At 57.7% G+C, this 14,939-nt stretch overlaps 1 protein-coding gene across 1 annotated transcript in view; it reads right to left on the minus strand.

Moving 5' to 3' along the window:
• Window positions 1–802: 802 nt before the first annotated feature.
• The window catches only part of FHOD1 (formin homology 2 domain containing 1), a 32,161-nt gene continuing 18,024 nt past the window's right edge, over window positions 803–14,939 (minus strand). Inside the window, exons 4-22 of the mRNA XM_026080989.1 lie at window positions 12,338–12,405; window positions 11,829–11,934; window positions 11,461–11,555; window positions 10,815–10,926; window positions 10,252–10,346; window positions 9,937–10,080; window positions 9,391–9,641; window positions 8,915–9,025; window positions 6,086–6,252; window positions 4,870–5,801; window positions 4,441–4,593; window positions 4,074–4,256; window positions 3,690–3,809; window positions 3,294–3,455; window positions 2,926–3,116; window positions 2,481–2,673; window positions 2,221–2,389; window positions 1,912–2,088; window positions 803–1,391 (exon numbers count right to left, since the gene is read on the minus strand). Of these exons, the coding sequence (XP_025936774.1) occupies window positions 1,309–1,391; window positions 1,912–2,088; window positions 2,221–2,389; window positions 2,481–2,673; window positions 2,926–3,116; window positions 3,294–3,455; window positions 3,690–3,809; window positions 4,074–4,256; window positions 4,441–4,593; window positions 4,870–5,801; window positions 6,086–6,252; window positions 8,915–9,025; window positions 9,391–9,641; window positions 9,937–10,080; window positions 10,252–10,346; window positions 10,815–10,926; window positions 11,461–11,555; window positions 11,829–11,934; window positions 12,338–12,405 (3,512 nt within the window). The 3' untranslated portion in view covers window positions 803–1,308. The remainder of the gene's footprint in view (window positions 1,392–1,911; window positions 2,089–2,220; window positions 2,390–2,480; window positions 2,674–2,925; window positions 3,117–3,293; window positions 3,456–3,689; window positions 3,810–4,073; window positions 4,257–4,440; window positions 4,594–4,869; window positions 5,802–6,085; window positions 6,253–8,914; window positions 9,026–9,390; window positions 9,642–9,936; window positions 10,081–10,251; window positions 10,347–10,814; window positions 10,927–11,460; window positions 11,556–11,828; window positions 11,935–12,337; window positions 12,406–14,939) is intronic.

Consider the following 14,939-nt stretch of genomic DNA (forward strand, 5'->3'; position numbering starts at 1 on the left):
GGGCGCCGGTGATGGCAGGCTGGATGCACGCAGCACCCTGGGGCACCGACTAGCAGTCAGCCAAGCAGGGTGGATTTTGGCACCCTACAAAATCTATCCTCTACAATCCTCCATCCCTGTGAGGGAGAGGCTTGGCAAAGGATGCTCAGCTTTCTGCCTGGCTGCAGAACACCTGCATGCACATGGGTCTCTATTTCACTAGCCAGTTTCTGGCATGGGTATACAAATGCTGTGGTTGCTCCTCATTGCCCACGCCCACCCCATTCTTGAGTCCCACGACAGGCACACTGTGTCAGGCAGAGTGGAGGCTGCCATGCCCTTCCCATGGCTCCTGTGGAGGATCGGGGCTTAGGACCAGCCCCTCATCCAGGAACACATGGCCAGCACAAGATACATCCACGCGCAATGCATGCTGCATCCCCTGCCTCCCCTTTCCCTCTGGGCCTTCAGTCTGCTCCCAGCACGTACACTCTGCACTGCCTCAACCACGAGGTCTCTGCCCTCCTTCTCAGGCAGGCCTGTGGCCAGCAGCCAAGCAACCTGGGACATCTCCAGTAGTGCCAAGTGCCAGGGCCTTGTGATCTGACACCCATCCCTGGGGCAGTTCAACCCCCCACTCTTCAGGACCAGGAGGATGGCTTCCCTGGGGATGCTGGAGGGAGCACTGACCTTTCTCTCCTGCTTCTGTCCTTAGCATTGCCTGGAGGCACCTGCTGTCTTGCAGTATCGAAAGCCTCCTGGCCTCCAGGTTCAGAAGCAGGCCAATCCATGCACCAGTGCAAAAGACAATGCCAGCCAGCAGCAGTGTCAGATCATTTTATTGCCACAGCAGCCTCTGGCCAGACCCAATTCCTGGAGAGGGTTTGGGTCCAGCCCCTTGCCCCTTCTAATACTGTTCAGAAGGCAAATCCTGAGCCTCCGCACACACACAGCCGGTCCCTGAGCACATGGTCACAGCCATGGCACACAGTGCCTCCCTGCTGCACATCACCCTCCATCATCTACGCTAGACACAGGTGCAAAGCTGCCACAGAGCAGCTCCTGGGGCATTACTCCCATCCTGCCCTCCACTATTCCTGGAGCTCAGGGCCATTGAGGAAAAGCAAGGCAAGGCCAAGGGTGCAGACTGTGTTGGCCCCGGGAGGACCACAGGCTGCATTGGGCGCGGCAGCGTTGGCACAGTGCTCTGTGGGGCTTGGCAAAAGGCAATGGTCTTTCCCCTTGGGATGCCAGCCCCAGCTTTGGCAGCTGAAGAGGGGAGCAGGGTGAGCCCCAGCCCTGATGGCACGCTCTGCTCCCCCAGCTGCCTCAAACGTCCATGCCGGGTGCCTGACCCAGACCCAGGGCCTGCGCCAAGTCGTCGCTGAGCCCGCTCTTCAGGGTCCTCCTCACTGTGGGAAAAGGAGAGCTTTAGAACATGCAAGCAGATCCAGATGACACCACTAGGCTCTCCTACAGCAGGAAACAGCAGTGCAAGCTGGGAGCAAGCCCATGTACCCAACAACTGCCTGAACAAGCTGGCCCTGCTGTGCTGGGATGGACAATCTGTCCATGTTAAGGGTAAAGCGAGGAGGGGGCTGTGCTGGCAGTGGTAGGGTACAGTGGCATGGTCTCGTCCTGGGGTACCCCCTACTCCCTGTGACTGTGGCCCGTTAGGCTGAACTTGGAGCCCTGGCTACTGGGATGCCAAGATCAATCAGCCAGGGAGGGGCCTCCCAGGGCACAGGGACAGGGACAGAAATAGGACAAAGCATGGAGACAGGGACACAGAGATGCAACAGACCACAGGAACAGGGACACAGAGATGGGATAGAGTATGGGTACAGGAAAAAGGACACTGAGATGGGACAGGGCATGGAGACAGGGAGAGAGATGGGATAGGGCATGGCATCTGCCACAGTGCTGACTTACGGGACTTCCTGTTGCCGCGGGACCTCTTGCGCTCCTTGTTGGCACAGGGCCGGGGATTGGTGTTGTGTGTGACTGACTTTACCAAGCGGTCCATGATTTCATCTGAGGCATCATCTGGGGAGCTGGGAACATCCTCCTGAGCTGGGGACCCCTGGGCTGGGGTGGTATGCCCTGTCCCTACACGAGGAGCATGGGGACACCAGCATCAGCCATGTCCAGATAGTCGGGCATCCCTCAAGCCTCATTCCCTGAGGGGATCCCAACTGCCTTCTTCTGCCACCCTATTTCCCAACCCCAGCTCATTCCTACCCCGGCTGGCTCGACTGCGGCGTGCGGGGGCATTTGTAGGAGAGCTCAGCATGCTCTTCATGCTTTCGTGGCCTGCCTCGGCCTGCTCCTGCTGCTCAGGGCTGGTGGACACCACTGCAGGCGGTGAGGCAGTCTCAGTGTTGCTGGTAACACCGGAGAATTTCTCCATCTGCAGCGGGAAGAGAGAAGGGTGTGAGGGAGGTGGGTGGCTGGTACCTGCCTCCTGCCAGGGCAATGTTGTGAGCCAAATGGCCCCATACCTCCGTGATGAGCCGGCCCCGCGTCTTATTGCGCTCACGGTGTGCAGCTCGTTTCTTCTGCTGCTGCAGGACGCGCTCCCGGCAGGTGCGGTACTCCAGGGCGAACTCCCTCAGGAGCTTGCAGATGAGAGTCACCTTCACGTCCCGTGCAGCACTCACCGGGTACCCCAGGTACAGCAGGAATGAGTGAAACCTGCCGTGATGTGGGGCTGCTGGTCATACCAGGGCCATCACTATCCCTGGCATGGACAGACCCATGGGCCCACCAGTCCCACCAGGGCTGTCCCTGGCATGGATGGACACACAGGGCTGATGGACTGCTCAGGGCACTCAATGTCCTCCCACTGGCAGAGAGCAGAATCAGGTGCCCACTGCTCCCTCATGCATCCCTGGGAGCTAGGTGTCCCTCCTCCATCCCCAGGATCCTGCTGAGTGACTGACTGACCTGTTGAGGACACGCCTGTGCACGACTTTCAGGACAACAATGCGCTGGGTGCTGTCCTTGAGGAAGTCCGTCAGCTTGCTCTTCAGCACTGTCTTGGTCTCGTGCTTGGCAATCACCTTTAGGTTGTCCCAGGATGCCCTGCACCTTCGTTCCAGCTGCACCAGGCTGTTCGCCAGCTCATCAAAGTCGACCTGGGAGATCAACACATCAGCTGTCAGCCATCTTGTGCTGTGCCGGAGACCCAGGAAGCCCAGCCAGCTGCCCAGGTGCAGGATCCGCATCCTTACCCTGCCAGGTCGTAGTAACGACAGAGCAGGGAGAAGAAGCCAGCAGGGGTGAGGCCCGTAGGCTGAGGGCCATAGGCTCACCTTGGCTGAACGTGTGATGGAGGCAATCTCCGAGTAGAGGTCCGTGGTTTCTGGGAACTTCTCCACCACCATTTGGCAGAGGTGATGGAGCAGGGACTGCCGGTGCACCGTGTCCTTCACCTCTGAGACCTTCTCCAGATAGCCCAGCTCAAAGCCTCTGCTCTGCAACCCCAATGGACTCAGCAGTGCCCTCCATCCTTCCTCCCACAGATGACATGGAACATCTGGGCCCCTGCCAGCACCCATGCCACCCCTGCCTGAGGTGCCCTCCCAGACATATCTTGGTCCCTCTTGAGTACCATGGTCAGTCCTCCTCCCACAGTACTCAGACAGGACAGACCTTGCATCCCCTCATGAGGTGCAGTTGCTCAAGCAGGCCCACACCCTGCTCCTCACCTGGGAGCCATTTAGGAAATTGCCTGTGGCCAGCAGGGTGGCCAGGATGCATTTGAAGGTGTGATTTTTGGCCAGTTGCTCCATGCCCATTTTCAGGTCAAACAAGGGCTCTGCAATCTCCTGGATGAGGAAAGGGGCAAGTGAGACCCCTCTCCCATTCCTTCAGCATTTGCCCCTGCCCATGAGGACAGTCACCCCCCCACAGGGAAACCACCCAGACCCATGCTTGCCTGGGGGACCTGCAGCCTGTCCCTGGCCAGGACAGCACTGCCCATCCACAGATGTGGCTGGTCCCCTCCAGCAACACACCCAGTTCACCCCAAGGACCCTCCTGGGGCCAGCAGCAGTAGGAGGGCAGAGAGGAGATGAGGACTTGCTCCATACCTGCTCCAGACTCTCATAGTCCAGCTTGAAAGCCCAGAGCTGGAGTCTTGCTGTGAGGTCACTGATAGAAGAGAGGGCAAGCAGGAACTGCTCTGCAGAACCCAATGGCACATCAGGGTTGGCCAGCTGGGCCTCCTGGATCTTCTGCTTCTCCTCCTCGGTTGGGACCATGGTCAGGATTTTCTAGGGCAGGCAAAGAGCGATGTGTCAGACTCCTAAGATATCACCTGTCACCACAGAGAATGGCAAGCAGATCATCTGCACTGTACCACACTGGCAGTGCAGGCATTGTGGCATGCAGCCCTCCTGGTCAGGGGGGACAACCCACATGATGACCCTGGAAGGGCAGAGATCCTGCCACACTCACCTCTATTCCTTCCTTACTGACTGCAAACTCATCAAAGTTGAGCACAGCTGTTTTAATGATATGCACAGGTGGCAGCACTGTGAGGCCGATGTTGATGGCGTTGCTCCTCTTGGGGTCCAGCACCACCACCACCTTCTTCCCATCGACAGCTTTCTGCAAAGAGAAGAGGATGCAGGCTGAGAGCCAGGTGAAGAGCTCACCTTCATTAAAATGCCATCAGCAAGGGGAGCAGGTTAGGGACCTGGTGGCAAGCTAAGGCCTGCCCACCGCCTGCCTCTGGGCTGAGGGCACCCATCCTCAGGATTGAGTAGTGGTGACAGTGCATGCATAGGAACCAGGGTCCCCAGTCCCCACAGGAGCTAACACAGCCTTCCCCAGATGCCCATAAATCCCCCCACAGCTGACAGGTGCCTGCAAGCTTGCCGATACCTTGGAAGTCGGCACTTCCTTTGCCCGGGACTCAAAGAGATGCTCCAGTTTGGCAGCATTGACCTCAACTGTCTGCAGAGATGCCCACAGCGTCCCCTGGCCGAACCTGCCTGGCCCCAGGGTGCCATCCAACTGCTTTAGCTCCTTCCAGAAGAGCTTCACCGTCCTCTTCTTTTTGGCCTGGGTAGGGCCATCCAGTGCCAAGGTGCCCAGAAGCCCTGGTGGTGGTGGAGGAGGAGGGCAGTTGGTGATTGTGGGAGGTGGAGGTGGAGGTGGAGGTGGAGGTGGTGGACAGCCAGGGACTGCAGGAGGTAGAGGTGGGGGAGGTGGGCAGCTAGGGATCACAGTAGGTGGAGGTGGGGGTGGAGGGCAGCCAGGGTTGCTGGGAGGCGGAGGGGGAACCATGAGGGCTCCAGCACTCGCCACCTCGATGCCATGAGGGAGGAAGGAGCCATTGGTTATGGACCCTGTGTCCAGGACATCAAAGTCTTCCTCTTCCACCAGGTCAGTGAAGTCCAGGTCCTTGATCTTTAGCTGCACAGGGCTGGCCTCCAGGTGCTCCCAAGTGAGCTCTGAGTCCTTTTTGATGGGTGTCATCAGGGTGTTCTCCAATTTCTGTGTGTGGGTCTCCACATCAATGCTTGACGTGGCACGTACCAACTTGGCATGGGCGCTGGCAACCGGCCCATCTGGAGCCCTGCTGTGGCGCCTCATGCTCTCCTGTTCCCAGCGGCCATGTCCCTCGACACAGCCCTTTTCAGCCTCCATCTCTGCCTTGTCCTGGTGTTGGGGGGATGCTGGCCCCTCGGGGAAGACCTGCTCCCGCCCTGGCTCTGAGGAGCTTTTGGCATATAGCATATCCAGCATAAACTTGGTGTCGGAGGAGATGGCACTGCAGGAGTCGGTGGCATCCTGCTGGCCCACCCAGGACCCTGCAGAGAGATGGGAAGAGGGGTGAGACAATTTGTTTGAAGGGGGAAGGTGCTGCTGGCCAGAACATAGAGTTGGGGCTGGTTCCCTGGTGGGACTGGGCTCAGACACTGGCACACAGAGTGGAACAGGTGAGAGATGTCATCCCCGCACCTCAACAGCTCCATATATCCCATGAGTGGGCTAGGGCCAAGAGGGGACTTTAATACCTGCCCCAGTGATCCTGATGGGCCCAGAGAGAACTTACGCCCTGGTACACTCATGTCAACCCCAGCCCTGCACATACTTATGCCAGGTGGCTCCGTGCTATGCTCAGGAGTGCTCCTGTTCCCATCCCAAGCAAGAGCAGCAGGATGCTCCTGTGTAGCATCACCGAGGATATCGAGTTGTCCCTTGGTCATGGAAGAGATCTTCTCCTTCTGGGCTGCAGCCAAGTTCTCCAGAAAGCGAGCTCTAAAAAAACAGAAGCAGACTTTGGCCAAGAGCAAGCCAGGGACAGGAAGGGGGAACCGGACAAATCACACCATACCGCACTGCACAGAAACCATCACACTTTCACAGCAAGGCCCAGCACAGAAACCCCCTGCTGGACGAACCACAGGATGCTACAGAAACTCCCTGCACAGAAACACACAGAAACTCACACAGAAACTCCTTGCGCCACGCTGGCTGCACAGCACAGCATTCTCATGCCCAGCTGCCAACTGCTCTGTGCATGGGACACACTGCAGAGGTGCAGCTACCCCCAAATCTGCATGGCAGGCAGAGTGCTGCTGGACACCAATGTATTGAGTGTCCTGTGGTCCCGAGCCAACATGTTTCCCCCTCAACAGCACAGGCAGCTGGGAATGAAGCACATTTTGTGCACAAGGCACTGGTGAAGAACTGGCTGCCAGCAGGGCTGGATTGACACCATGCCATAGAGTCCAGCAAAACCCAGGGTCCTCTCTCCCTTGTGCAGCACCCAACTTTCTGCTTGAAGGGCCCACACTGCCCCAGTGGAACCAGCACTCGGTTGTGTCCCTGGGGTGCCATTGCACTGTACACAAACTAGCTGGACTCTTACAATGGTGAGGAAAAAGGCCTGCATGGTTCATCTGCACTACCCCCATCTCCTCCAAGCCCTTCAGAGAGCAGGGTAACACTGTGGCAAGAATGCAGCATCCTCCCCAGTGCCCAGCATCCCTGCAGCTCACATCAGCATCCCCAGTGCTGCCAGCAACCATGGCTCAGGGACAATGGGAAGCTGCAAACACACAGCAGCTGAAGGCAGGCAGCATGGCCCCCAGTTTGCACAATCAGAGTGCTGCAGGGTCCTGCAGACACCCCTTGGCCCCAAGAGACATGAGAAGCTGGTGTTCACCACAGCCCTCATCCAAAAGGTTCAAAAAGCAGGCTCCCAGGGATGCATCCACAGCACAGCAGGGTTGAACTTGTTGGGGAACCCTCCTGCATCTCATGCTCTGCCCACCCAGAGCCTGAAGGGCTGGATGTGTCTGGCCAGGCTCCAGCTTGAGGAAGCACATGCCTAGAGACACACACATGCCTCTACTTACTCAAACTTCCTCAGAATAGGCTTGTCCCCATGCAAGGATGGGGTATCCTCCCGCCTGAGGGAAAACAGGGGTTAGCCCCCCCACTGCCAGCAGCCCCACCGTGGCTCGTGCCTTCCTGCATCTGTCCACCTGGCAGTGCCATGGGGCTGAGCCAGCGCTGAGCAGCAGAGCATCCCCCAGGAGCAGGGCCCTCACATCTGCCAATCCCACAGCGCAAACCTGCCCTCACACCCACACCATGCTAGCACACCTCAAGCTCCACCATCACCTCTGTCCACACTGCCTGTGTCCCCCCAAGGCATGTCCCAAGGTCTTGTGGACAGCACCACAAGCCAGGAGAGCCCCAGGAGAACAACCTCCTGCCTGGGCATCGAGTGGCATTCAATACCAGTGAGAGGGGTACCCATCCCTCTGTGCTAGAGCAGCCCTGCCTGCTGCCAGGATGGCTCTTGTGGATGATGGCAACCATCTGCCAGGGACAGAGCAGGGTCTGCCTGCCCTGGGAAGGGCTGTGCCATCCCTGTCAAGGAGAAAGGGCTGCAAATGGAAGGGCAGCGTGGAGGTGTGCACATGACCATGCCCATGCACCATGCCCACCCACAGAAGGCACTGGGAGGTCTGGGGGCACTGGAGGGTCCTGCTACCCAAAAGGTGATGCAGGAGAGGAGGCTGGCAGTGCTGGGAGTAGGCTACACTGCTGGGGTTAGCAGGAGTGCAGAAGTAGCTCCTGTCGTTCCTCTGCACACACAGCCCTGCCCACAGGAGGGGTCGCACAAGCAGAGCTCTGAGAGGAGATGAAGGGATGGGGTCGACAGGTCCAGCTCCATGCAAACACCTCATGGGGCAAAAGGAAGGTGCCAGGTGCAGTAAGCAGCATGGGGCAGGTCCCAGCTCTCATTGGCTCAGGAGTAGCACGCCAGGAGGGATCACACACACATGCAGATCCCAGGCACTTACCACACAGGGGCAGTTTGGTGCAGCCTGCAAAAGGAAAGACAGAAAGAGTGGGCAGAGGAGAGAATCAGCATGACCAGAGAGGAGGAATGAGGGGGAAAGAGCTAAAGCTGGAGCAAGAACTGAAGAAGAGCCATGACCCCCCCACACACACACGTTCCAGCACATTTTGGCCATACAGAGTGAGGGGCAGAGCCAGTGCTGCAAAGGAGATAGCCTTGCAGACGGCGCAGGCAGCAACAGCCCCAGCAGGCTCTACTACCAGCTTTTCTCTTCAGGACACCTTCCTCGGGCAACCCTCTGAGCCAGACCCCCACTGGTGGCAAGGGCTGAAGGATGTTGTGAAGCCTTTGCTGGACCCTCTGTGCTGTCTTGAAATGCAGACCACCCTTCCCCTTCTATGTCACACCTCTCTCCAGCCCTGGAGCCCATTCAGACCCCACTGCCTCCCCATCCCTTGGCACTTGCCTGGGATGGGCACCCCTGCCCAGCCCTCTTGGGAGTCCCATGCACAACCCAGCAGGGACAAGGTAGTGTGGATTCCCCCCATTCATGCCCTGGGATCAGGACTTCACAGTGGGGTGCATCCTCTACTGGCCGCTTACTTGTAAATACTTCTCTCGCCCAGGCCCAGCGGCTGCTCCTTCTCAGCTGGGGGCAACGGCAGAGCCAGATGCATGCTGGACGTGCTGTTGTAGACACCCTTGGAACAGGGCCTGGAAGATGAGGCGACACAGAATGAGAGCCAGTCCTTTGCGCCAAGGGGCTCCCCACCACATGTAGTGCTGGGGGACACTGAGAATGCTCCTGATGTCTCATCCTAGCACCCTTGGGTCCCTGGGAAACAAGAAGGAGCCAAGAGCCCAAAGAAGAACAAGCAGCTAGGGCTCACAGACCTGCAGGCATGCAGGTCCAGACCATGGCAAACTGTGTCCAAGCTAATGTGACTCCTTAGCTTCCTGCACTCCCGCAACCCAGCGTGCCTCAATGCACCCCTCTGGCTGGCCAACAGCTGTAGGGCTAGGTCGCTGCATCCTCCCACAGCACGCCTTTACCATGCGTCCCCTGAAGCCATGCTTACCCTGCCAGGTTGCTTGGCACATTTGCTTCCAGGGGAGCCTGGCTGTCCTTAGTGGGGGGCTTCTTCAGGGCACCAGGGGACCCCAGCAGCTGCTGGGTCTCATGGTTGGCACTTGGGGAGCTGGTGCCAGACCCAGGCTCCACACCACCACTCTGGGAACGCCACCCACGCCGGCCTTCATCTGTCTTCCTCCGCTCCTTGCGCCCCCCTGGCTGCATCTCCTCAACATCGTCTTCCAGCTTGAGTGCACTCTGTGAAGTGGATGTGGGGCTGAGGCAGCATGTGTGAGCCACATACCCCACGCACGGCACTCCCGTGGGCCTCCCACCCAACGCACCCATGTTCTCCATGTCCGAATGGAGAGTTGGGTAGAGCTGTCAGCACAGAGTGAGCTGGGCAGAGCCTCAGCTTGTGTCAGGCTGGTGCAAGGCCCTGGGCACTTGTGGTAAATGTGGTGCCTCAGGGGCAGCATACTTCGCCTATGCCATGCAACATCTTGTGCACCCGGGTACCGTGCAAGGTGTCACATGAGGGAGCACGGCTCACTTCATAGAGCATGAACTGCTGCTTCAAGTCGAGGTCGGTGCCCTTGCTGTTCAAGTGCTGCTGCACCACTCTCTCCATGCCTTGCTGCTCGAGGCAGTCCGTCACATCATAGAAGGAGTCCTGGTCTGGGAGGGCAGCCAGCGTCTGAGCAGGATCAGAGGGAACCAGTTGGGACTGGCACTTCCAGTGCTGAGCCCTACCAGCAGGCAGGCCCTTGCAGCCCCACCATGTGCACTGGGGATGCTACTCGGGGAAACACATCTTTTGGGAGAGTGCAGCACTGTGGTGAAGTCCTGCCATCTCCTCTGCACTGACCTTGTTGATCAGCGTCATCGCAAACACCAGCAGCTCCGTGTCAGCCCCGTTGCGCTGCTCTAGGAGTGCCATCAGGTTTGACCATGGACATACACCTGGGAGAGAGCAGCATGCACAGGTAGCACACACGTACATGATGTGGTGTGCCAGCCCACTTGCACCACTGGCACTGGCACAGTGGGTGGCAGGAACTCAGCTGGGTTCGTGATGTAGCATGCTGCATCCTCTCCTAAGTGTCTGCAACCATCACTCCAGGCCTCTGCCACCTTCCTGTTCCAGCTGGTGGACTCCTGGCAGACTGGACCACATGTCACACACAGGCTGGCCAATGTGCCATGGCATGGCTGGCACGGCCTGTGCTTGCCCCCAGAGGCTTTGTGCCATTGCATGAGCCAGCTGTGCTCTTGCATGAGCTGGTGTGTCCCACAGGCCACAACTGGCATGCACCATGACTGGCGCAGCGTAGAGGCACCCTTACCACAACAGTCCCCAGCTTAGCATGGCTCTCTGCAGGGCAAGCATCCCTGACCAGGGGCCTTGCGGGCAACCAGGGCTGCACCCACCTCTTGCCTGATCAACAGCATTCACAGCACGGATAAGGAGTTGGGCGTTGGGTTCTGTGTACTCCACGAACACCAGCAGCAGCTTCAGCGCCATCTTCACCACCAGGCGAAACTGAGACGAGGCAAGCCAGCTGGGAGGGTGGCTGCGCCAGGGCCCTGCCAGTGCCCGCTGCAGCTCCCTCGCGGAACTAGGGGCATGGCAGTGCCAGGGCACCACATGCAGATGGGTGGCACAGCGATGTTGTGCCCATGCCCCAGTGTTGGTGGCTTTGCAGACAGCCTAGGGGGCAGGTCACAGCCCTGGAGGGCCAGGGACCAGCCCGCCCCAGCCCTGCAGCCATGGTCCCGATAGCAAATGGGCACTGGGAAGGGACTTGGAGAAGGACTCTGTCTTATAGGGCAGGAGCATGGTCATATCAGGAAGGGGTGCTTTGGAGACTCCAGACGATTCCCTCAGGGCAGCTGGGAACAGGACCCAGCAAGCCCAAAGGTAATGAGCCACTAATCCCTGTCTGAAGGCAGAGGTGGGGTAAATCCCTCAAGGGGTGGTGCAATGGGACAGCCACAGGCAGGAAGGCTGGGAAGGGATGGCAAAAGGGGGCATGGCAGCAAGCACAGCCAGTCCTCCCGGGGAGCAAGGGCTTACTGGGCTTCCTGACAGTGTGTACAGCCACTGGACGGTCTCAATGTGGTTGATGACGCCCTGCATCCCATCCACGAAGAGCATGATCTGGCTCAATGCTGCAAGGCAGAGAGCAGGTAGGGTCAGGGCATCATGGACACAGCTGCAGCAGGTAGAGTCAGAGTTTTTCTGTTCCTGCACAGCACAGTTCCCCATGTCAAGGGCAAGGTTTGGCTACTGATAGCCACACACAGGGTAGCCCAAACAAACTCACTTACTCACCACCCTAAGTGCCAGCCTCCCTCCCCTGGCATTAGAGGTGCTAGAGCCCACCTGGAGCAACATGCCCAGCCCACTGCCAGTCCCTGGGCAATGCTGGGCCAAATACCAACCCCGGAGGATGTAGTTCTGGTAGTTCTGGTCAGCCTCTGCCCCCACTTTGATCAGGCATGTCAACCCATCCATGTTCACAAACTCTGGCACAAGGTCCTTGTCCTCCTGGGGAGTAAAGCACACATGTTTTCGTGTGGCTCCCATCCCAGTCCACTGGAATTCATGGAGGTTATGGGGGACAAGGGGCACTGGGGCAGGCCGGTCCAGGTGGAGCCTGCTATGCACCTGAGTATCACAGCAGAGCATCCTGCTCCAAAATCAAAGCTTGAACTTCGGAAAAGAGGATAGCGAAAGAAAGGATTGCCAAATCCCGCACCTCCTCGTCATGCCTCAAAGGGCCCAGCTTTGATCCCAGCCCTGGGAGGCAGGACATGCAGCCAGTTCTGGGGTAGCGCACACCATGGAGAAGTTGGCTAAGCCACCCGGCACTGTCCTGGCTGCCCAGCTTGGCACAGCCCACGAGAATGCCAGGATCCTAGGAAGCTCCATGCACTTGGGGAGAGCGTACCTGAAAGAGCTGCTTGAGGGAGAAGAGGGATCGCCGCAGCTCCGGCCCCTGGGAGTTGTACAGCTTCTCTGGAGGGGAATGAAAGAGACAGTGTCACTGGCCTGATGTGGCTTGGGGGCCTGCAGGAGCTCATCATTGGGTTGATCACAAAAGCAGGGCTCTGAAATATTCCTGAAACCGGAGATGGCTGCTCAAGGAAGTTCCGCAGGTGGTTTTGGAGCACCGGCAGCACTGGCACCAACCATGCCATGGGCATGGCTGGGCAAGCAGCCCCCCCCCCCCATGCTTCTCACCTCCCTACAGCCTCTGAAGGGGCCCCAAAATGCAGGTGCCAGCTCCTCCAACATCCTTGGGCTCTACGGTCACACTAGGCCCTTATGCATTTAGCTATCACCCAGGACCCCAGCACTATGAGGGGGCTGTCCCGTTGCCCCACTGCTCTTCCAATGGCCACCCGGGCCCGGAGGTCGGAGACACAGTGGTTGGCAGGGCGGAAGCAGCTGCAGCTCCACAACGACTGCTTATCCCAGCCCCCACAACCTTCCTATTTTCTTTTCTTTTCTTTTCTGCCCAGCAATGACATAAATATCCCCTTTGGTTTCCTGTGCAGAACCGAAACAGGAACTTGGACAGGAGGCAGAGCTACTTTTAACTGGACCTCACTGCAAGGGCAGGCCTGATCCAGCCTGGGCGCAGCTGTGGCACAGCCCCAAAGTGGGGACGCTGCTTGAGGTACTCTGGTGCCAGCACGAGCTGTGCGAACAACAGCCCCAGACACCCAGTCTGCACTGCCCAGAGCTGAGCAGCCCTTGCCCAGGGACAAGGCAGCAGGATGGCACCCATGGGTGCACACTGTCATGAGCAGCACCACACTTTCTGGAGTGCTGAGCTTCATCCTCTGGCTGCCGATGTACTGCAGCAGAGAGGAGACTGCGCCCACTTCTCCCCTCCGCAGGAGAGCTTCAGGTCACTGGAACTAGTGAACTAGAAATCCAGTTCTCTAGAAATTCAACTTCCCCAGGGGTCTTTCCTAGCTACAATCAGCCAGACATCTCTGAAGTCAGCGTGTGAGGTCAGAGACACAGCATAGTCAAGGTCTCCATTACAGCAGGGCCAGGGTCCCCTTCCATGGGTGGCTGCAGCTGGGATGAATCACCAGACCCCCAAAACAAGATCTCATGCAGGAGCAAAAGACAAATCATGCAGCAACAGGGAAGGGGGTACTCCCTGTTCCCCTGGGCCACCTGCCCCATGGGAGGGCCCAGCAGCTCACAAAATCCAGCCTAGGACTGCCAATACAGTCAACAGGATGGGCTGTGAAATGCCACCTAGACCTGGCCTCTAAGGAATTCTTTCAAAACAAAGGTTAATGCTACTTGACTGCATTAATCAATGAGTCTGCTTAGTCCTGTGTGAGGTTTGGAAGGAGGGAGAATTTCAAGAGATGTCCAACCCTGGCAGTATGGGGTGATGGGCAACTTTACAGCCACCCTAACATTCATCTTTGGCTCTTTTCCATGGCCAGAAGAGGGGTTCTTGAGGTCTGATGGCTGCCCCAGCCATAGTAACACATTCAGAGAAGGCAGATGAACATATACTGTTTACAAATCCCACAAAAAGCTGTACGGACAGCAGGAGGGATAACTGGACTGAATAAACTGACTAGATCAGATAATCACAAGCACAGGGAAGAGTGGGCAGAACCCCTTGATATGTTGGCTTATCACAATGAAAGCCCACAGCACAGAGGGTGAGTAGCCTGGCACAATCATGCTTGACCGGCAGCCCCAGGTCACCAAAACTAATACCATGGAAGGGGGGGCTCATGAACCAAAAAAAGAGGCTGCATGCACCAGAACAGCTGCAGGTTGCAAAATGGGACAGCATCAGGTGGAAACTGCAATGCAAGTGATTCCCCAGGGAAGGAGTGAGCAGAGGATTGCCACAGAGGGCGTTGGTTTGCTTAGCTAATTCAGCTGCAAATCAAAAACCACAACTGGAAAGAGAGTCCCCAAATCTGGTTGGAGAAAAGGGCCTCCCAAACCATGTGCAGGGATCCCCAAAGTGGTCTGTGAAGCATCCCTTTAGCACTCAGCTGTGGCTGCTCCCCAAGGGCATGAAGACACTTAGGGCTGGCAGTATCACAGAATCACAGAATCACAGAATCGCTGAGGTTGGAAGGGACCTCTGGAGATCATCTAGTCCAACCCCCCTGCTCAAGCAGGGTCACCTAGAGCATATTACACAGGATTGCATCCAGGCGGGTTTTGAATATCTCCAGAGAAGGAGACTCCACAACCTCTCTGGGCAACCTGTTCCAGTGCTCTGTCACCCTCACAGTGAAAAAGTATTTCCTTCCAGTAGAGCAAAGGCAGTTTGCCACCCTTATCAAGAGTGTTTGCCAGCCCTCTCCTCCACCCCAGGGCTGAGTAACAGTCTTGGAGACATCTGCAGCATGGCAAGGAGCAGCTCAGGTGACTCAGCATGCAGTGACGTTCCCTGAGGTGCCACAGTGCCCATGGAAGCTCAGGTGATGTGGCAGGTCCTGGGAAGGTCTGTGCATGATCACTGCACCACAGTCCCTCATGGGGAGCCAGAGCAA

This window comes from Apteryx rowi, unplaced genomic scaffold, assembly GCF_003343035.1.
Source record: "Apteryx rowi isolate R43461 unplaced genomic scaffold, aptRow1 scaffold_531, whole genome shotgun sequence".
Taxonomy (NCBI): Eukaryota; Metazoa; Chordata; class Aves; order Apterygiformes; family Apterygidae; genus Apteryx; species Apteryx rowi.